General features: G+C 44.1%; 1 protein-coding gene across 1 annotated transcript in view; it reads left to right on the forward strand.

Annotated features, from left to right (window-relative positions):
- Positions 1-5,203: 5,203 nt before the first annotated feature.
- UTP20 (UTP20 small subunit processome component) overlaps positions 5,204-20,701 on the forward strand; it is a 66,006-nt gene continuing 50,508 nt past the window's right edge. The window contains exons 1-14 of the mRNA XM_064451942.1: positions 5,204-5,334; positions 5,961-6,041; positions 6,862-6,928; positions 7,125-7,257; positions 7,750-7,938; positions 9,430-9,511; positions 10,609-10,746; positions 12,591-12,746; positions 14,279-14,425; positions 14,954-15,088; positions 16,534-16,611; positions 17,285-17,463; positions 19,476-19,631; positions 20,151-20,239. Coding sequence (XP_064308012.1) covers positions 5,290-5,334; positions 5,961-6,041; positions 6,862-6,928; positions 7,125-7,257; positions 7,750-7,938; positions 9,430-9,511; positions 10,609-10,746; positions 12,591-12,746; positions 14,279-14,425; positions 14,954-15,088; positions 16,534-16,611; positions 17,285-17,463; positions 19,476-19,631; positions 20,151-20,239 — 1,675 coding nt within the window. The 5' untranslated portion in view covers positions 5,204-5,289. The remainder of the gene's footprint in view (positions 5,335-5,960; positions 6,042-6,861; positions 6,929-7,124; positions 7,258-7,749; positions 7,939-9,429; positions 9,512-10,608; positions 10,747-12,590; positions 12,747-14,278; positions 14,426-14,953; positions 15,089-16,533; positions 16,612-17,284; positions 17,464-19,475; positions 19,632-20,150; positions 20,240-20,701) is intronic.

Consider the following 20,701-nt stretch of genomic DNA (forward strand, 5'->3'; position numbering starts at 1 on the left):
TGTCTCTGTTGGAACCTGAGAACAAAGTTAGAGCTGCATGAATATTAGGACAGCTCAAGCTCCAAATAAGAAAAAAAAATTTGCAAATTCATTAGCCAAAACCTAAATTTTGGATCTATCTTGTATGAACCAGATGGATGCAGAGACATGAAGAATTGTGTCAATTGCTTTGTATGTTACCTTCCATTCAATGGCAGGAACATCCGTTCCTTTCAGTAACAGAATGCTGAGCCTGGCCTTATTTGCCCCCGAATGCCATGCACAACTGACTTTGCAAGTTTGAAGGCAGAAATTATTTGAGAAAGGAAATATCCTTGACCCCATCTTTCTATGATTTTGTCTTTTATACTCATGATGAGCTTCTCAACATCACTATGAGAAATTGCAGCTTTGGGTTATTGATTTAGTTTTCCTCAGCGTCCTTTTACAGAGAAAGGGACCGATAAAGACAGAGCAGAAGAGGACAAAAAAGAGAAGGAAAACTGTATATAGGAGATGGCAATGATTTTGAGGGAAGCATTCCCTTGTGTGCACCTTTTTCTAAGAGATTTTTACCATTTTCCATCTTCCCTTTTTTGGAAGGTTTAACTTTACCTTAAAACTTAGAGTTGTGATCCCTCAGCCCCAGTTTGTCATCTTACACTGTCATTTCAAGCTTCCAAACAGACAAGAAGGATCTGGGTGAGTGGAAGGAGAGATTTGGGAGCCTAGCTTCAGATTCGCTGCTAAAGGCTTTATGCTTTGCTCCTGGACATGCCAAACAGCCAGGTTTTGGGACAGTTGTCAGAAATCTGAGTTAGACTGTAATCAGACATTTAGTAGTCCCAGACGGCTGACACCCAGCCTGAAATCCAGATGGTCTCTGCCAAATCCAGATGCCCCTCATTCTAGTGCTGAAGATGAAATACAGGAGAGAATTTGCATCCCTTTTTGGGGACAAGACTCCATCCTCCCCATTCATTTTCCTTTCCATGCCCCCTGCTTCCTCTGTGGGTCCTCATCCTCCTCCTGCTGCCTCTGTTGCTGTTGCTTTGGACAAGGCCAAAGCCAGTTCTCCTGCTTCCAGTGGCAGAGACATGGGATGAAGAACAGCAGCAGTGTCACCACTGCAATCCCTTCTTGTCTCAGGACCATCTGTGTAAACGCTGCCTGTGCAGAATTCAGACCCTTTTTCTTTCGCTGGAAAGATTAAACTCTACAACTTTCTCCCATGCCACAAGAGAAACAAGGTGTGGCTTCCTACTGAGCAGGAACCTTGGAATACTACCAGTTGGCAGGAACAAAAATTGTGCCAGGGATTCCCTTAATGAATAATTGGTGTGGATGATCCCTGTGCTCTGGCACTACTCAGTTTGCTTCTAGAGATGGAGCTAGTACAGCCCACCTGCTCCAGCTCTGCAGCAGGACCCTGTCTTGCAATAGAGGAGCCACTTGACCTAGATGTCTTGAGGGGCTGAATCAGGTTGTCAGTGTCCCTTTCCATGAGAGAAGTCCCAAGGTTCAGGATATTTCAGGCATGAATGCTCCCCCCTTCCCCCCAAATAGCTGCAGAAATCTGGGATCTATATTCCAGCTCCTTGCCCAGAACTCTCTGGTCTGCAAACATAATGACAGGTGAAATTCTCCCCAGGACTCAGCTAGCATTGACCTGGAGTTGCATTATTTGCAGAATCTCTGTGCTTCAGGCATATTAGAAAAAATGTGGTCAAACAGTTCCACCAGTTTGCAGAACAGGATTCCAGTATCTTGCCCACTTTGTTTTTGAAAATGCCAGTTCTCTTGACTACATCCTATATAATCTTGTGGGGCTTTCTCCTGCAAGGCAAGGCAAAATGCCAGCTAGAAGCTGAGGAGGAAACTGGCAATGAAAATGTGTCATTGTGTTTCAATGGTCTCTCCTTACTTTCCAGGTAAATTAAAAAACAAAATTTAAAAATCTGTTTGCTTTGGTTGAAAGAGTACACAAAAGATATCATGCACTTGTATAATCTGCCTTCAAATCCATGCCAGCTTCCCCCTCAATGAGGATTTCTGAGAGCTCCTGTGATGCAGCAGGGTTCTAGCCATGTGCACCCAGACTGTGCACCCCGAGTTGTTCTGTGAGGTGACTCGAGACAGGCAAAGAGAAGAGCTTCTGTGTTCACAACCAAGGCAGGTAACCTTCATCGCGTCAAGACTCCAGTTACTTATTTAATGTCTTTAATATTGATTGAGGAACTCATGTTTAGGCACCCAGACTTGGAAGTTGTTTGGCTAAATTCACGGGTGTTTCTGTTAATCTATTTGGCTGTTATATTTAACTTTGAAAAAGCGAGATCTTCTCACAACGAGATTCCCTATGTGAACTCTTTTCCTGGCACCATGCCCACATGAATATAATAGAAAAATGGAAATCTGACCTTACACCTGTGCATTTCTGCAACCTACAATATCCTAAGGTTAAAAACAGGCTGTCTGGAACTCTGGCTGCTCATTGCCTTGTACCAGATAGCATGTCCTTTAGGTTAGAAACTCCATGTTGTACAGGCTTGAGAGTATGTGTTGTCCAGGCTTGAGAGTATGTGTTGTCCTTGATACACATAAAAATATGATGGAAATAGGTCAACTCTGTAATAATTTGAATACTGCATATTTATGTAGTTATTGAGCCATGCCAGGGGGGCATTCATAGGGTCAGTTGCAGATATGCACATACAATGGGGCCGTCTAGACCCTCAGAGACTACCAATTCTAAGGCACAAATCACTTTATTCTAAGACTGATGTGTCATGTACAAGAATGTACCTAGATTTGCAGTGAATATAAGAGGAGCCTAAAGTGACCACTCAGAGGCAGACATGTGCATTGTAACACTGCAGGCTATGTGAGATGAGTTCTGCCCTGTGAGACTATCCTGGGTTAAACACTGAGATATTTTACCTAAATTACTATTATTAAGCTAAATTGACAGTACTCTTTAAAAAAAAAAAACAACTAACCAAACAACAAAACCCCAAAGAAACAACTGGAAAGTACGACACTGTCTCAAGGTAAGACACATTTCCAGAGGACAAACCTGCTTTGCCTCTACAAAGAGGGGGTCTGGCTCTTGCTGGCTCCAGCAAATGAATTCTGGACAGCAGAACCCAGGAATGGAGAAGATATAAGAATGTTAGACCTGCCCCAGAAGTGCTGATGGATTGCCATCAGGGACTGGTAGTTGTAGCCCACAGCAAGTGCTTGAAGAAGTCAGATCTGCATAGGTGACTATGACAGCCATGCACGTGCTGTTTTACAATGGGTTCCTCTACGTGACTCTACAGGTATTACTACCAATAGCCATCACTCTTCAGAAGACCATCTGCTTGCCAGATTTCTGAAGGATACTTGCTGACAGCTGGACCCACCAGATAATCACAGGGTGTTGGAGCTGAGGCCTGCCCAGAGGTGGGAGAGCCACATCTCTTCCTGGAAAAGTAAAGGAATAAGGCCTGAGGCTGGATGCATTATAGTCAGAAAGGAGTACATGTAGAAATGGTATTGTTAACATAGCTGTAACACATACAGAAGTGGGGAAGGGACCTTCTGGGTCACTGAACCTTCCCAGCTGAAGTGCCAGACCTACTGTCATGGCCATACTGGTATCATTGATACCTGAGTTACTACCCTAAGGCTCACTCAGATATATCTCCAAATGCTATATTCAGTGCTGGCTGAAATGCAGTCTGTCAGTTCTTACGGGCAGAAGCTCTCATGAACATCAGCAGCTGCAGGGCTAGCCTGTCTCACTCTTCTGAGAAGTTGCCAGTTTACAAACATAAAGTAGCATTTGTAACCTTTTAAAAACTTCCTCTAATGTCTTCTATTTTTGCTGGTAACTCATCTTCTGCAATAGGCAGAGCACACCTGAGCTCTTCTCCCTGAAGTTCCACAACTCTACAAGATGCTCTTCATAATGGAAAAAAAGATCTTGTAGACTGTTTTTCACAAATTCACAATATGTAGGAGACATATAGTGAATTTACTAACCACATCCAGAGAGGTATTTGTGCTCTTAAACAGTTGCATACTGGTGCCTAAAGTCTTTTGTGGATCTAGACCTCCCCACATGCTTTTAGCAGCACTTTCTAATGGAGATACTTCAGCCTGAAAACACTTAAGCCAACCTTTTTGAACTCAAGTGCCTAACTTAGGCATTCACTTCCCACTTAATCCGTATATCAGAAGTCCTTCCAATTCCAGCAGCAGAACAGCAAGCTTGAAAGCGAACAGCTGTTTCTGCAGTTCTCTGACTTCGCAGGAGCTGGAGTGAGGACGATCCCCTGCCTGTCCAGATGGCTATCGTGTTAATGGCTTATTGCCTGCCTGTGGGCAGCTTTTCTGGATGCACCTGGCAGTGTTTAACCTGTTGGGTCTGTTCAAAGTAGTGGGTCCCTACGTGCTCCCAACAGTGAACTTCAGCTGTGCTCAAATCCAAACTTGTGTCTTGCTGTCTGAATAACCTGCAAGCCTGGTTCCTGAGAATGGCCTTGAGCTGCCCGTAGCAGGCAGGACAGGCAGGCTAGGCTGGGACGAAACCCCTGAGCCTTGGAAGCTGCAGCCCAAAATGGTCGCGTGGTTCTGGGCTGCTCATGCCGCACCTGCCTCAGCTAAAGCTTCAACCAGCTTCTGTTCACCTCCCGTCCCCCCAGCGCACCTTCTCTACCTCCTGCAATGGCAGCCACAGGCAGAAGCGGCCCTGGTACTGCTGTGAGCGCCGTGGCGAGCGACCGTCAGCCCGCAAACGTTTGCTCTTGCGCAGGGCTTTAGTGTGCGCGTACTTTGTCTCGGATAAGCTTTGGGTTTTTTTTCCTGAGGTCTGAGCAAAAGCCTGTGCTAAAATCGGGGCTGTAGCAGCTGCGCAGCGGCCGTTTGAGGCTGAGGACTGCGCTCTCCCACACAACCTTTTCTCCCGGGCACCGACTGCTCTTCCTCGGGCGCGGCTGGGGCCTCCCTCCGCTGCCGCGGCGCCCCAGGGGGGCTGCTCTGCCCAGAGCCCTCACGGAAAGGCCGCTCACCGCCACGGTGAGACAGGGACAGCTGTCACTCCCACCCTCCACACAGCCCGGCTCTGGGTCCCGCTCCGCACGGACCGCCCGGCCCCCTCAGCCACCGCCCGCCCCTTCCGCCGGCGGGCCCTCCTCCTCCTCCTCCTCCTCCTCCTCCCGGCAGCCCGCGGCCGGCATGGCGGCGCCCGGTCTGTAGGGCCGCACGTGTGGCTGTCGGTGTGAGGCCGGCCGTGGGGCCCAGGCCGCCCTCCCCCCCGCCACCATGAAGAGCAAACCCTCAGCCCACAAATCGGGGAACACACACCGGGTGAGCGGCGGGTCTCCGCGGCCGGTGGCCGGGTCTTCGGGCGTTCGCCGTCGGTGGTGGTTTAATGTTAGCGCCCGTGGTGCCGGGGCTGCGGGAGGGGGCGGGAGGGCGGGCGATGTGGTGAGGCCACGGGGGGCCCAGGCGCCCGCGCCGGAGCGCGGCTTCTCCCCCTTTCCCCGGCACTGAGCGACACCTGCGTGGGTCGAGTCACCCCCCCGTGTCCCGCGGCGGGCGCTCCGCAGCCTTGGTGTAGAAAACTGCCTTAATTCAATAAAAAAAAAACAACACCCAAACCCAGCACATCTCCATTGGGGGTATTAACTTAGACGTTGTTTCGGGAAAGGCAAGAGCCAGGCAGTATGCTGCAATCCGGGTAGATGCTCCTGCATCCCTTTCACCATGTTGTGGAGACGTGTGGGGTGCGAGCCTCGGTCCTGCTCGTGGGCATTTTAAGCCTTTTTTTGCCTTAAAATTCTGGAAGGACTGTTTACTGGTCGACAGGTACTATCCGGCAGCCTGCCGTTATAAGTGTGGGTTTTGTTTGCAATGCGTGAACTGCTGAGAGGGACTTAGAAGGGCCGCACTCGGAATAGAGCAAGAAACATATATGTCCTTTTGTTTTACAGTTTCTTACCTTTTCGGAGCGCTTAAGCAATGTTAATATTGATATTATTCATCGGATTGACAGAACTGGAAGCTACGCTGAGGTGAGAACAATTGCAGTCATTTTTGGAAATCGCATCACAAGTAGATACGCTCCATGAAAGATTCACTTAAGAAATTTATTCAGGAGGAAATGGGAAAAAAGCTCCTGGAAAAGTTGCCTTTCCTGGAGCCTCATTTTGTGCTTTGTTCCTCTTTAGTTTTTGACCTGCTTCACAGTATTGCCATAGGGACTCTTTGACAGCGTCACACCAATGGCTTCCATGTGGCTGGTGGGCCTGTGTGTGTTGCTGAGCATGGAAGATGCTGCTGTGGCACTCAGCATGCCTGTGTCTGGCCCTGCAAAGACTTATGGGCGCTGAGTAGTTGCAATACTCACAGCATGTGTACAAAGCATGTGCGTGTGTCTTTATAGATCATAAGGAAGGGTCATCTATATGTGTCCTGTAGATCATCATTGTGAATATAGTGCTTTGCAGGTTATTACCTCCTGGACTTCTGGATTGTTCTTCTGAACTTCCCACTCAATGGCTGTGAGGATGCCAAAAGAAATCCCAAAGTGTTTGTGCTGGGTGGGCTATGGCTCAGCATCTTATATTATCAGGGCTAGTCAACAGAGGTCTAAAAAGCAATTATGTAAACAAGTCCTGTCACCAGAAAATATTTTCAAATGTGTTTTGTATATAGAAAGAAAAGTCTTGTTTTCAGGGAAATTCTGTAGCACCTTTTGAAATGAAGTAATCAAGATTTCTTGACATATTCTCACATTATTTAAGGCACTTGATAATTGTCTTCATTTGAACATCTCATCTTTGCAGGCTACATTCATTAGGGTTGATAGATATTTTATTTTTGGTTTGACAGGAGGTGGAAACCTATTTTTCTGAAGGACTACGAAAATGGAGGGAACTGAACCTCACTCAGCATTTTGGTATGTCATTTTTATTCGTGTTTCCTGCTTTCCTTAAACTGTTAAAATACATTTCATCTGCATCCAGAGCCCAATGGGAGATTTTGTATTGACTGGTTTTTGGATTGGGTTCTGGAGAGCTATTATTCTTTAACATCCTACATGTTTACCGGGAACTGGACTGGCTTTCAGAGTTTGTCTTTTATATTTTGAACAGTGCAATTCTACAATGAAGTGGCCACCAAGTGCCAGTCCTTCAACCAGCTGGTCTATTACCAGAGTGCCATTGTGCAGAGCTTGAAAACACATTTGCAAGTTGAAGGCAGTCTTGCTTATCAACCCCTATTAGAGTAAGTATATGGTGACAAAATGTAGTCAGAAGCCTTGATGGTATTACAAGTAAGCAGGAGTCCTGTTTTGAGTCGTCTTTTTCTTTATTGTTTCTGAGGAAGATATAGCAATTAGATGCCCAAAGTCATTGTAATTCCCTGATAGAACTTTATGGTTCTAAGTCTTAAAAAAACCCCACACCTATGACAAGGCAAGCAAATTAGCCTGAGAGCTCACTGAGTGTCAGACAGAATATTAATGTGCTTTGTTTGATATTAATAATTTATGTCGTCTTGTTTACTGTTATCTGCTTGATTTTTTTTCAGCTCTTAAGATTCTTGCCATCCACAGCTGCCTAATAAGTTATATTTAAATAAAAGTTAAATAAAAGGTGATGCTGCCTTCCTTTCCAAAGGACTGTGCCAGATAATGCAATGTTTGACTAGGTTTTTATTGTGGTTTTGTTTTTTTTTTTGAAATGCACTAACATTGGTGTGTTTTCTGAAACACAGTCTTGTGGTGCAGCTGGCTCGAGATCTTCAGACTGATTTCTATCCTCACTTTCATGACTTTTTCCTGGCCATCACCAAGTTACTGGATACACAGGACACAGAGCTGCTGGAATGGGCTTTTACCTCTCTTTCCTATCTCTACAAATACTTGTGGAGATTGATGGTGAAGGACATACACAACATATACAGGTAAAAGCTGTTTTTAATGTCTGTCTTGTTCAGCAGTTGTCAGATGCTACAGAAATGTAAATGCCACACAAATACATGGCTTAGTGCTTCACTATACTTGTTAGCATGCTTTCCCTGCTTTCTGAGAGACTCTGAGCCTTGTTATCATATGCAGCTCCTTTGAGATCCTACTGACTTTCATGGGCCACTGTATTGGAGGAGGGATGTGGGGGCTGCAGATTTGGGCTTTCGGTCCCCTTTTCTCCTGTGGGGATAGGAGAGGAAGCATCCACCTCAGCTGGCTAAACAAAGCTCAGAAAGGCACGGGGTTGTCAGAGTCGTCTGTGAAAATCTCTGTCCAAGTCTAAATTCAACAGAGGTCTCAAGTATCTGTCAAGTACCCCAGCCATAGTTTTATAATTTCTGTCTTTCCCAATAGCAGACACCTAGAGTAATGACAGTGAATGGATTCCTTTCAGTCTTTAATTGTCCCTTACCCAGCATTTTCCCCTTTATGTTTTTCCCCTTCTTCCTGTCGTCTTAGTGAGAAAGCAGATGAGGTATGCACAGTTTTGTATGCTTTCAAACTGCTTGCCACGGGATGTTGTGGAATGTTGGCATAGGTTCAAAGGTAAATTGGCTGAGTTGGAAGGAGTTACCAAATGCATAGGAGCCACCTCTGTCTTGGGGAGGCCCTGAACTGCAGGTGGTTGAAGGCTGATTCTGCGTGTGTGCTTGCCCTGTTTTTAAACCTTCCCCAAGCATCTGCTGCTGGCTGCTGCTGTAGACTGAATACTGGGCTGGATGGACCTGTGGCCTGACCCAGTAAGGCTGCTTGTTCAATCTTATATTGCTGAGGTAGCAGGTCTCTTCGTTTTGTCATAGCCGGTGGGTCCAAGTTGCTTCCTCCTAATCTCAGTTTGGAACAGATGGAGCAAAAGAGGGGTTACTGATTTCTTCCCCAACCCAGCAAACGCTGTTGGGCATATTGAAAAAACATCTGCTTGGCTATGAATCTGAGGCACTGCTTGCTCTGCACCGAACATGTGCCAAGCCACCTGCAACTGTTACTGATACTTAGCAGAAAACTGCAAATATTTATCACCCCTGTGAACTGTATCTTTAGAAACTTTTAAGTGCACAGGAGAGCCTGTTGACTCAACTGAAATATAAATCTGGCTTATCAAATCAACTCTGGTTTCACTTAATGCTGCTGAGTATATATGTTAAAAATCTTAATGCTACAGTCAAATCTGTGTGGATCCAGAGATTTTAGAGGTATTTCTAAATGTGGCTTGATTTGCCTGATATTGTCATTTGACCTTCTTTCCAAAACTCTGTTCTTTATCCAGGGGGAATGGGAAGGAATAGAGTTGAAGGTATTTCCCCTCTCTAGGAGGACAGATTCTTAGTGTTTGTAAGAAGTGTAAATTGAAAACATAACTTTTAAAATGAATTGGTGGCAATTCTTGGATTGCCTTTGAGATGGTGGATTATTTTTTGTCTTTGTAGCCTGTACAGCACCCTGCTGGCTCACCACAAACTTCACATCAGAAGCTTTGCTGCTGAAAGCTTTGTCTTTCTAATGAGAAAGGTAAGTGAGGTGTTGGTACTTTGATGCTATCTCCATTCTGTGGTGGCTCTTGGATTCAATGTGTAATATTAGGTTTTCTCCAAAGAAGGCTGAACAAGGCCTGAAGTGGCATTCAGCGTGTCCTGAGTTGTCATTTTTAGTGAGTGTTTTACTAAGAATGCCATGCGCTTCGCATCAGCAGTGGCAAATAGAGGCCTCAGTGCTCTCTGTTTTAAGAGCAGTTAAAACAAATGTCTGTGGTTGGTTTATCTAAAATGACTAGAAACAGTAAGGTAATCTTGCAAAAGGCGGCTTTAATATGTAAATGCACGTTTGCTCACTGGCTTCTTCACTAATGCTTTCAAGCCTTTGTAGAACTGACATTCTTGTGACAACCCTTTTGCAGTCCTGAAAATCAGAGTATATAATGTTTCCAGGCAGATCAATCAAGATCAGCCTTTCACGGACTGAGGAAAGGGAGTGGTTTGTTGGTTGTCGGGGGTTTTTTTGGCCATTTATTTAGTAAAAATATACAAAAGCCACGATTCCTGAGACTGGCTAGCAAATCTGGGTATCCTCGTTTTTGTCCTAAGTTGAGAGACCTTAAAAAAGCACATTTATTTGATTGGTATTTTCAGATATGGCTGAGCTTCAAGTCAAATCCTCAGAAATGGAAGGTTTTAAAATCTTGGGTCAGAAATCCTTGCAGTATTCCCAAGTGTGGTTATAGTTTTGGATGACTGGATTCTGTGTTCAGCAGATACAGATCTCTTTCCACACCAGTGCAGTGACCTTGTGTGTCATTTGGGACCAGTCTAATGGTGCATTTAGACACATGTTTCACTCTAAAACCATGATAATCAAAACTGCATATTTCAGCTGCAGTGACCTCAGTAGATCTGTGTACATCTTGGGGGGAGTGGGGCTGTAGTGACTGAATAGCTGATCATTTTTGTCCTTTCAGTTTCCTTGTGTGGTTGCAGAAGTAATGAGTTTCAACGGTTGGGAAAGGCAGGACTAGGAAAGTAAAATGGTGCTGTGAAGCCATTTAATTGCTTCTATCCATCTGGCAGCTCTGAATGGAAGATAACGGTTTTTTCTCTCCTTATGTTTTGTAGGTTTCTGACAAAAACTCAATCTTCAATTTGATGCTCAGTGACCTGGGGGAGCACCCTGAGAAGGTGGAAGGTGTAGGACAACTACTTTTTGAGATGTGCAAGGGTGTTCGAAACATGTTTCACTCTTGTGCAGAGACGGTAAAGACAAGAAAAGACTGCTGGTTTAAATGTTGCTGTAACAGAGCCTTAGGCAGTGTTCAGTGAAACAACTGAGTGTTGTCTTGTTCACCTTGGTGGATCCTTGGCAATAAGCTTGCTGTTCACTACTTAATAGGATATGAAAGCTGCCTTCTAAGAATATTCTTTGAGATAGGAAGGTTGTTTTTAGGAATTCCTATACAGTATTCCTGTATATTCATGGAGGACAGGAGAGGTGCCTGAGGACTGTAGGAAAGCAAATGTCACTCCAATCTTCAAAAAGGTCATGAAGGAGGACCTGAGAAACTCTAAGGCAGTCAGCCTCACCTCCATCCCCAGAAAGGTGACGGAGCAGTTCATTGTGGAGGTCATCTCCAGGCATGTAGAGGAAAAGAAGGTTATCAGAAGTAGTCAACATGGATTCACCAAGGGAAGATCATGCTTGACCAACCTGATGGCCTATGGTGGCATGACTGGCTGGATAGATGAAGGGAGAGCAATGGATGTTGTTTATTTTGACTTCAGTAAGGCATTCAACACTATCTCCCATAACATCTTTGTAAACAAGCTTAGGAAGCGTGGGTTAGGTGAGAGGACAGTGAGGTAGATTGAGAACTGACTGAACAGCAGAGCTCAGAGGGCTGTGATCAACAGGGCAGAGTCTGATTGGAGGCTGGTAACTAGCAGTGTTTCCCAGGGGTCTGTACTGGGTCCAGTCCTGTTCAATATGTTGATCAATGACCTGGACAAAGGGATAGAGTGTACCCTCAGCAAGTTCACTGATGATACCCGGATGGGGGGAGTGGCTGATACACCAGAAGGCTGTGCTGCCGTTCAGCGAGATCTGGACAGGCTGGAGAGCTGGGCTGAGGAGAACCTCATGAAATTCAACAAGAGCAAGTACAAGGTCCTGCACCTGGGGAGGAACAACCCCATGCACCACTACAGGCTGGGGCTGAACTGCTGGGAAGTGGCTCTGTTGAGAAGGACCTGGGAGTGCTGGTAGACAGCAAGCTGGCCCTGAGCCAGCAATGTGCCCTTGTGGCCAAGAAGGCCAGCGGTATGGTGGGGTGCATAAAAAGGAGTGTGGCCAGCAGCTCAAGGGAAGGTTATCCTCCCCCTCTACTCAGCCCTTCTGAGACCACATCTGGAGTACTGTCTTCAGTTCTGGGCCCCCAGTTTAAGAAGGACAGGGAACTGCTTGATCAAGTCCAGCAGAGAGCTACCACAATGATCAGGGGACTGGAGCATCTCGCTTATGAGGAAAGGCTGAGAGACTTGGGTTTGTTCACCCTGGAGTAGAGAAGACTGAGGGGGGATTACATCAGTACTTACAAATATCTAAAGGGTGGGTGTCAAGAGGATGGGGCCAGACTCTTTAATGGTGCCCAACAACAGGACAAGGGGCAAAGGGCACCAGTTGGAACACAGGAAGTTCCACCTAAACATGAGAAAGAACTTCTTTACTGTGAGGGTTACAGAGCAGCGGAACAGGCTGCCCAGTGAGGTTGTGGAGTCTCCTTCCCTGGAGACATTCAAAACCTGCCTGGACGCGTTCCTGTGCCCCCTGTTCTAGGTGTCCCTGCTCAAGCAGGTGGGTTGGACAAGATGATCTCCAGAGGTCCCTTCCAACCCCTACCATTCTGTTTTCCTGTGATATTAAAATAGTACTGCTTGCTATATTTCAGATTTTAAGTGATAGCCTTTTTTTTTTTTCCCTGTAGACATTCTAGAAAGAGTCGAGATCACTGGAATATTTCAGCAGTAGATTGCACTAACTAATTTTAGGACTGCTAGATTTTTTTTTGAAGTATAAGGACATGATGTGCTCTTTTCCTGTGCAGGCTATGAAGTTAATTCTGGTAAAGTTGGGGCCTGTTACTGAAGAAGAAATTGAACTACCGTGGGTAACTGTAGGAGAAGCCTTTGAGCAGATGATGAGATCAGCTGCAGTGCATATCCATAAGGAGCATTTTGACATTGTCTTCAAGTGCCTGGAGGTACACTGATTTTTTTTTTTATTATTATTATTATTGCTTATGGGAGACTGAAAAAGAATGTGCACTTACCAAGAAAAGTACTTGTGTATTATTGGACAAGGATTGGGGTTTTTTTTCTGCTTTGGAAACTCTAAATACAGTGTCATGTGCATGAGAAAAATTGCACTCTTGTAAGTTTAGTGACCCTGGTGGTTGTGCTGTAAGAAGGGAATGCTGTGTGTGTGATACACAGAGCTCGGTCCCCCATCTGAGCAAGGCACTTTTGTAGGATCTGCCTTGGCAGAGGCAGACATCACAGGCCCCTTGCTGGGGTGGGAATGCTACAGCTCGCTTTACATTGCTGAACTAGGTACGTTAGTGGTTCCAAGACTGCTTTGTGACAATAAAGGGGAAGCTTTTTCCCCGTGTTCCTGGTTGGGGAGTTACGCTCCAAGGTTTGAGGGATGAGTGCTGAGGGCTGTGCTGTGCTAGGTTGGGCTGATGTAGAATGATGAGCAAGGGCCTGGCAAGTGCTTCTTACTTACCTGATCAACATTTAGATGTTTTTTTACTAGTGGTTGGGATTTGCTAAGGGGGTTTGAAACTTCTTGCAACTGACAACTGTGTCAGTTGTGCTCCTCAGAGGGGTGAAATGGGAAACTGGAGGAAGTGGTACACATGAACTTCAGGGTAGTCCTTCCAGCATGGGTATGTAATCCTGTTTATTCCTTCTTGGAACTCCCTCTCTGTGACTATCCATAGTTTCACAGAAAAATCCCATCCTGCTCCTCCTACCTCACCCAGTATGATAGCAGTTCATGTCTGACTATCGTTAGCTACAGAATATTTTGCCATTGAATGTTTTGTATCCCTGGAATCTGAGTCCCTGGCATCTGCTGTTGTGATGAAATCTTGGAAACTGGTGACATAATTGCCTTTATTTCTAATGAGGCTTGGTTTTTTACCCTCGGAACCAGTGGGTGAGTGGTGTTTGTTCAGAAGGAAATATTCACATAGTCTATGATAGCTCTCTAAATGGGGTTCAATTTATAGGATCAAGGATGGGAGTTTATATTCTCTGGACAGAAGGGACATTAATGGTACTGATCCAGAGCAGCTCCATTATCTGTGTAATGTAGATGATATGAGTAACATCTCAGCATACAGACTAGCATAATGATGCATAAAGTGTAAAAGTACTTAAGTTACGATAATTCCAGTGGAAGCTGGGTGCTTCTATACCATTGTGGCTCTGAGGCCAAGTATTTCTTTCTCTTCCTTTCCTATTTTGTATGTGATGGGTTGGCTTTTCAGAAGACCCTTGTCTTGGGAGGTATTTGCTCTGTCCAAGGAATCCAGGATGTGTGTTTTTACATAATGGGAATCAAATAGTGTTTCTGCAAGGTTTAGTTTGTTGAACGTGAATGCGACAGTCAACAGTAGGTTGGGCAGATGAGACGACGATTCTTTAGAATGCCTTTCAAATGGCAGTAAGTGAAACAGGGTCTGATCATTTCTCAGAAACGTTTTGCTTTCCTTTATTATTTAAACAGGAGTCACTCTTAGACTTGCAGAGGAGAATAACTAAGGCCAACTGCTGTATGGCTTCAGAGCAGATGGAAAGGATTCTGCAAGCTTATCTGATCCTAGTGAAACATGCAAATGGATCCAAAATCTCACTGCCTGAACGCGTCTGTCAGGTAGGTCAGCCCATCGCTTTGGCTGATGTACCAGAGAAGTATCAACTGAATATGGAGGAGGTGTGGTCAGCTGAAGCACTCATACACATTTTCGGATGTATCAGTAGGCTTAAGATTTGAACGAACAGAGGCAATTATTGTGAGTATCACTACTTCCCTGATCCCAGGAAAATTTAATTTTATACTGTAATGCTGGTGTATTCTTCTTTTAAATGAGCAAGGGTAAAAGTGGGCGGCTGCTGCTGCTGCTAGAGACCATGCTGAACTGTAGTTCCTGCCATGTGGGAGGAAACCTAGACCCCCCCATATCAATGGTAGAGCAGTCCTACCAGATTCACATACATTTGACCCCATTGTGTTCAAATGCAAGTATAGTTCCTTCAAACTTTGACAGGACTATTAGGATTCATTTCTGTGGGCTGAAACTTAAAGCATCATGCCTTCCTGCTCCAGGGACTGTCCAGGTCATTCAGACCAGACTATAGCTATCTTCTTAGACGAATATCAGGTCTTGTGCTTTCATTTCAGATTTTAATAAAAATGTTACAAACACCAGACCTCTCATCATCTTGCTGCAAGACCCTGCTGAACACTATTTCTGCATTCCTGCTGGCCGAGAATGTTTTCTTGCCTGATTCTTTGACCAAGGAAGCTATTGAGAAGGTAACAAAGACTGCTACTTACCGCACAAATCCCAGAGTTCAAGTTCCTTGCAGCAGGCTTATTTTACAACTTCAGACTGGGAAATAGGCTATAAGATTCCCTTTAGCCTTTTTGTACAGATAAGGGAGAAGCTGCCCAATGCCTTAAGTAATATCTGCTGTGGTCTTGGGAGTCCTTGACAGTCTTACACAGACTGTCTGAGTAGCAATGCCTCTGTGGCAGACATCTTTGCAATGAAAAACAGGCTCTGATTCAAACATGTACAGCCTCCGTAGAGAAAGGAGGGAGAACAGAGAAGGAATGTGTTCTGTTTTAGATTATAAAGCAGGTTAGTGAGTTGGACTTAGTGAAAAAAGTACGTTTTTCACTAAGCTGCCAAACATTTAGTGAGCATGGGTTAGCTTTGTGAACAAGGTTCAGGCAAGCACAGTTTGATTAAGAAAGTAGAGAGGTAGGCATATTTCAGTACTACCATTGCTCCTGAAGCATTGACAGGATTAGCTGCATACATTCCTATCAAGTGCAGTGTTGCAAAGATGGATAGGAGATGCTACTATGGAGTCTGATTCTTCAGTTTTCCTGTTCCAGTACATGATAATTTTGCAATTTACGGTGTAGATCAAAGTTGTACTGTGTATTTAAAAATATGTTTAGAAAAAAATGTGTTGCGATTTGCAATGGGAAAACAAGGCTATTGCAATTGTTTAAAAACAGATAAATTTCACGTGCTCTTCAGTGTTGGCTTGTGTTAAAGTAAGATTGGTTCTGCCTGTGGCATGAGTCCAGTTTTGATCAGGAGACATGATCCTTCAAACATTTGAGGGTGTTTGTGTAGGCTTCTGTTAAACTGGAGGAGGCTTAAAGCTATCCTTGTCTGCTGAAGGGTCTGGGAAAGGGAGGTCTGGGTGTGTGTTTCTGTGCTGCACATCTCAGCGTTGAGAAGCACTGGTCCTGGGTACTTCAAAGGACTGTTCCTGGCTTGGGTCCTTCAAAAGCACAGAGGTCAGCTCTGCCCATGATGTGGTAAACTTTCTGCAACCAGCTACACAGGGAAAATGCTGAGGTGATATATATTTTGGGCCTAAGCTTTTTCCTAACAGTTGGTGTGTTTATGCTGCAATCCTAGAAGTTTCAGCTTACATTTTCAGCATTGCAGTAAAGAGATACCTAAGCTGTCTTTGCACTGATCCAGCTTGGATCCAGCAGGGTTTGTTAAAAAGGGTGGTGCTTTTCTGTACCTGACCTGTTACTGGTAACAGTATTGCTGTGTGTACCTGAACTGAGAAGCCCTGCTAGCCATGATCAGAGAGCCAGGCTGGGTGTCCTGGAGTTGAAAGCATGTTTGGTTCATAAACCAGAAAATATGTCCCACAGATAATGGACAGCTGACTATGAAATATCTCTTGTTATTGTGTTCATGTCAACCTTTCACTTGCATCTTGCAGGTATTTGCAAGTGGATTTGAACGGTGCTTTCTTTTGGACTTCTCTGAAGCGATGTTCACAATGAAGCAATTTGAGAGGGTAGGTGGAAGCTTTTGTGCATTTTGTTTAGTTTTGTTGCCAAAGGGAACAACTGGGAAATCCAGAATATATTTACCTGCCTTGTATGCTGAACCATTTTTGTGCATTGACATGATGTTTCTTTAAACTTCTGGCATGATTTGGTAAGAAAGAAAGAGCTTACTTATGCCGTCGTGTTGAAGCTTGGTAGTGGTGCTTAGGGTTGGAGAAGGTGACAGGTATCTGTACTCACAAAAAGGATTGTGTCTGTTAGGGATTAAAGGGGTGGGCTTGTTATGATAGGATGAAAAGAAGTTCTGGAGAAATTAAGTGGAAATGAAGAATGAGAGGTGTCTGGTAGGTCAGGCCTGGAACTGGTGATCTGGGAGGAATTGAATTAGTTGAACTGAGTGGGAGGTGAAAGAAAAGTCAGGAATCTGGAATGTCCTGATGAGACTAAATTTGGGGCAAACTGAGTTTTTATATCAAATCACTGTCCCTGCTGAGGTAAGAGGATGTCTGTGTGCTGGTGAGTTGGGGCACCAGGAGTGATAACTCTGGTGCTTTGCTGGCTTATTTATGAGTGTTTGAATTCCCCTGTGGCTGGTATCATGTAGGATTTTTTTGTGGATTTGATCATAGTTAGAGATTTAACAATCCTTGACTTCATTTTTTATCCCCCTCTCCCCTTCAGCATTTTCTTCCATGCTTTCTGGAGTACATTGAGCATTGCTTCTCTGGCACCGATGCCCTCGCAAAGGATGAGGCAATGGCGATTCTGGCTAAACTCATTCTGGTGAAAGCAGAGCCTCCTACCGTTGGTTCAATGGCATTTGAGAAGTATCCTCTTGTTTTCACCGAATCATCTGTGAGGTGAGACTTCTCAAGTTTAGCAAACACTAGATGCATCTCCATTGCAGCAGGCCTGAAGGCAGTGCAGAGCTACATAAAAGTTGCCCCCCAGGATTTGCCAGAGTTACGTAAATGGCAATATTGCTGGCAGATTTGCAAACCAAATGATATGGTAGGATCCCATTTTTCTTCTTGAGATTAGTTGTGGAGAGATACTGCTCCAGAAAGGTTATCACTGATACAAAAAGACTAGTGAGTGTTGTAGTAGGTGTGTGATGGGGAATTGTTACACCAATATGCGTGGGCCATCCTTGGGCAGTTAATCTTTGTAGTGAGTGCTGCAGTCCAGGTTCTCATCATTACTAACCTCCTGCCTGTGTCCCATCCTTCTTCCCTCTATGCATGTCTCTTGTCCAAGAGCTTTCTTGGCAGCAGTACTATAGTCTCACCATAGAGCACAGCTGGGTACCAAAGGACATGTAATTCATCCAGATACAGCTCTGTACTGGCACAGCTTGACTGCTTCTAGTTGCAAAGCTAGCTTGGTTGCAATGAAGTGGCTGCGTTCTCCCTGAAGCCTCTTTAGAAAGATTTGGTGTAACCACTGTCAAGCACGGAATGACCATTGGTAATCTGCTAATGACAATTGTTCTAATCACTCTAGCTCAGATAATTTAAAACTTTCATCTGCAGAGTGGTGACTTGTATTGCCTTTTATGGAAGGTTTTATCTTTCCTAAAAGCAGTCCACTGTCTGGGTTTTTCCCATCTTTAGTTTAAGAGGAGTTATTAGGCTTGAATCAAAATAATTAAATTTCTTTTTCTTCCCTTGTTTTGTCTGTTGATCTCTCTGGATTTTCGGTGGAATGGAGTACAGAGATGAGAGGACCTTGGTCCTACTTGGGACTTCTTTGTGCTCCTGCAATGTCAGTGTTAGAAATTAGGTCTGGGAGGCATCTCAAGAGTTGCATACCCCATCTCCTACCTAGGATGGAAGTAGCAAGTCCTGAACCAGTCCTGAACGATGTCTGACCAAACTGTTATTAAATACTCCAATTCTGGAGATTCCCAAGCTGCTACTGGCAATCTGCCAGTACTTTGCAGTCTTCATGGATACACAGGTGGTTTGTGGGATTTTGTGTTTTGTTTTGTGGGGTGTTTTTTTTTTTTTGCTTTTTTTCCCCCCTCCCCCAGTCCTCAGTGTATGAGCTAAACTTCCTTTACTGCAGTTTAAATCCATTCCTGCTTATCTTATCTGAAGGAAACATAAAGAGCACATAATTGCTTACTCTTTGCATCCAGCTTTTACAAATAACAGACTTTGATCATGAGAAACATCTGAAACCTTCTTTCTCTGGACCAACAATCCTAATTCCTTGAGGTTTATCTCATAAATTTTGTTTCTTAAACGTCTAATGATTCTCGATACTGTCTTTTTGTTAGGTTCTGTATTTCTTGAAGGGTGGAGCCCATGCAGCCTTCTAATTGTGGTCTTGCAAGCACTGGGTGGAATGGAGAGATTACTGTCCATGGGGTGTGAAGTATTCCTGTTCATATGTTCCAGTATGATGTCAGCCCTTTCTGCCTGCAGATAGGCTTGTGATTTGGGCCCAGCTTGTGATTACTTTTAAGTCCCTAAACTTTCATTACCTCTTTTCTGTCATCCATTAGCCTTCTATGTCAGCGTGATCATGGTTTATTAACAGTAATCACAGAGAGGACTCTCAGGTGCTCTTAGAGGCTATATGTCCTAGTTGTGAGGGTGTCCAAATAAGAACTAGTGTCTTTCCTTCTAGACATATTATTTGAACTTCAAATAAACACCTGACATTTCTTGTGGGCCATGTTTTGTGCTCCTCAGCATGCCTAGATGATATTGTATGCCATGGAGGACATCAGAAAGAAAATAATCCCTTAGGTTGTCCAAGTCTTTTTGCTAGAAATTGCAAACATAATTTTGAGTATCACGGGAAGAAAAGAAACAATGTCTGATATGGAGTGGTGGGTAACTAAAAAATTTTATTTAAATTTTAGCTCTAATACAAGACAACAAACAAGTAAAAGACAAGGAGGAAAGGCAAAAGTACCAGTGTTGGATCATGTGCTGTCTTTAATCCATTTACCAGAGAAGGAAGACGTCATTGATCTTTCACAGCCTTGGGTTGCCTTGGTTGTACTCCCGCATATTAGGTAAGGGATATTCTAAGGTACTGTTGTCATGTATTTCTGTAGTACTGTCTAGTTCACTGTTTGTCAGAGATAATTTTCCTGAGGGAAGGACAATAATTACTCACCCTAGTTTGGGGAAACTGGGGTTGGAAGGTGAAAAAATGCTGTGTGGAAATACTATAGTAAAGTGGGAAATAGAACACCAGTTTGTTGAATGCCTACTCACTAAATTTAGTAGTCCAGTACATAAAGATGCTCTTGACATGTTTCAGTTTCTGTGTTTCAAGCACTGTCCTCTCTAGACAATGTTTTTTTCAATAATTACAATGTTCTTGTATGGAAGGAGTAGTTGTAAAGAAGGTGCAATGAATGCTACAACTTAAACTGTGAATCAGAGATAGCAAAAATGTTTTGCTGCTGGTTTCAAACTTGGGGTGAGCTATCTGTAATTTAATACAGGCTAGATGTGAAAGAAAGCTTTCAGATGTGTGTAGGTGTCGGTGTAACAGAGGTAAAAGTCTTCCAATTTGTTTTGGACAGACCAATGGACAAAGAAAACATTGTCCCCTGTGTGACAAGTTTTATAGACTCCCTATTCACAGCCATTGACAAAGGAAACATCTACAAAGGTCAGTTATAGTTATTTCCTGTCTATTTGCTTTTTGTTGATATATAAAAGAAATATAAAAGAGTTTATCTGATGACACAAAGCATGAAAATTAATAGCAGTAGCATTGTGTCCAGATTTGTTGACCAGCTCAAGTGAAACTAGAAGACCAAAGCTTCAGGGGAAACACCCTCCAGGAAACAATTCTGCATTTGCTGTTGGTAATAATGGGGTGGCAGATGTTCTGCAAAGTGGAGGACAGATAACTGGGAAGGAAAAGAAGAAAGTGAGAAAAAAGGATGGAAATCAATCTAAACCAGATTCAGGCTGAAGCAGTTGACTGAAGGAGAGACTGTTGACTCACAAGCTGCAAATTGGACAATTCCAAACCTGTAGTGCAAAGTTTGGGACATTACCATCTCTGACCTAAGTGACAGCACCAATTCTAAAATGCTGCATCTTTCGTCCAGGCATGGGTGGTCAC

This window comes from Phalacrocorax carbo, chromosome 1, assembly GCF_963921805.1.
Source record: "Phalacrocorax carbo chromosome 1, bPhaCar2.1, whole genome shotgun sequence".
NCBI lineage: Eukaryota > Metazoa > Chordata > Aves > Suliformes > Phalacrocoracidae > Phalacrocorax > Phalacrocorax carbo.